Source organism: Fibroporia radiculosa (assembly GCF_000313525.1).
Source record: "Fibroporia radiculosa TFFH 294 genomic supercontigs, scaffold52416, whole genome shotgun sequence".
Lineage (NCBI taxonomy): Eukaryota > Fungi > Basidiomycota > Agaricomycetes > Polyporales > Fibroporiaceae > Fibroporia > Fibroporia radiculosa.
Window position 1 is genome coordinate 707 of NW_012133109.1, and position 1,355 is coordinate 2,061.

Sequence of the window (1,355 nt, forward strand, 5' to 3'; positions counted from 1 at the left end):
TTCTTTGTAGCTTTCATGGGCTTGATTATTGTAGGTAAACTTGGCTGCTGGCAGAAACTGTGCCCAGTCTAGTATTTGTGCACTACAATATATCCTTAAGAACATCTCCAAACTCTGGTTGACCCTTTCTGTTTGACCATCTGTCTGTAGGTGGTATGCTGTTGACATTGCTGATTGTACTCCCAATAACTTGCACCATTCTTGAAATAATCTGGCTGAGAATTGTGTTCCTCTATCTGATATAATTCTCTTAGGAAGACCATGTAGTGTCCATATCTTCTGGTACATCATTTCTGCTAGGTCTTGTTACAGCTTTAGGGGGGGGGTCCTTTTTCTTTTCCTAACTATTCATCATTGACCCTATATTATAAAACTGATCCCATCACTTGATGTGTTTCACCTACATCAGCATTCCATGTATATCACGTTTCACTTATATCATGTTTCACCTACATCATGTTTCACCTCTATCATGTTTCATCTTTGTCACTGATACAACCCAGTGAAACTGTTTCATGTACATCACTGATCCAACTCAGTGTTTCATACTTATTAAACTCTATTCCCTACTCTATTTAAGTAGCACTGGTTGCACTACTGTACTTTAGTTCTGTCCTCTTGTTCCCTACGTACCTTCATAGAGACAGTCCTCAGTAATAGACTCAGTTGTCTATTCTAGTCCCAGTCTGAAGCATTGCTTCAACCAGTACACATTCTCAAACCACTATCAGTTACAGTGGCTCAGTCTACAAAGTCTAGTTCTAGTATAGCGCGTCAGCCTTATGTGTAGCAGTACCTTTGTCAGTAGTAGTCTTAAGTGGAACTCCTGATCCTCAGTTGTCAGGTCCCTTGTCAACCAGAGCAGTACACCCAGACCCGTGTTTAATGTCAACGGTTCACCAAATAAAGCCGCAGCCATCAAACACAAAGTCTTCTTCACTATATCCCTATCCAGACAACCAATGAAGATAGAAGCCTACGCAACAGTACTGGATAGGAACCCAATCATTCTGTTACAACGTGAGAGGGAGGGGGGTTCTTTTTCTTTTCCTAACTATTCGTCGTTGACTCTGTAAACTGTATGACTGATCCCATCACCTGATGTGTTTTATCTACATCAGTGTTTCATATCTATCACATTTCACCTATATCATGTTTTACTTACATCACGCTTCATCTCCATCACGTTTCATCCTCATCACTGATACAACCCAGTGAAACCTGTTTCATGTACATCGCTGACCCAACTCAGTGTCCCATACTTATTAAACTCTATTCACCTTGCCTATTTAAGTAGCACTGCTGCCGCTACTGTACTTTAGTTTTGTCCTCTTGTTCCCTACGTACACTTCATA

The 1,355-nt window shown here is 40.7% G+C and overlaps 1 protein-coding gene across 1 annotated transcript; it reads right to left on the reverse strand.

Moving 5' to 3' along the window:
• Positions 1-250: 250 nt before the first annotated feature.
• Positions 251-639, reverse strand: FIBRA_09487 (uncharacterized protein; the record flags this gene model as incomplete). Its single annotated transcript, XM_012321780.1, has 2 exons — positions 251-340; positions 634-639. The coding sequence occupies 2 exons, from the start codon at positions 637-639 to the stop codon at positions 251-253; spliced, it is 96 nt and encodes a 31-aa protein (XP_012177170.1).
• Positions 640-1,355: the final 716 nt, after the last annotated feature.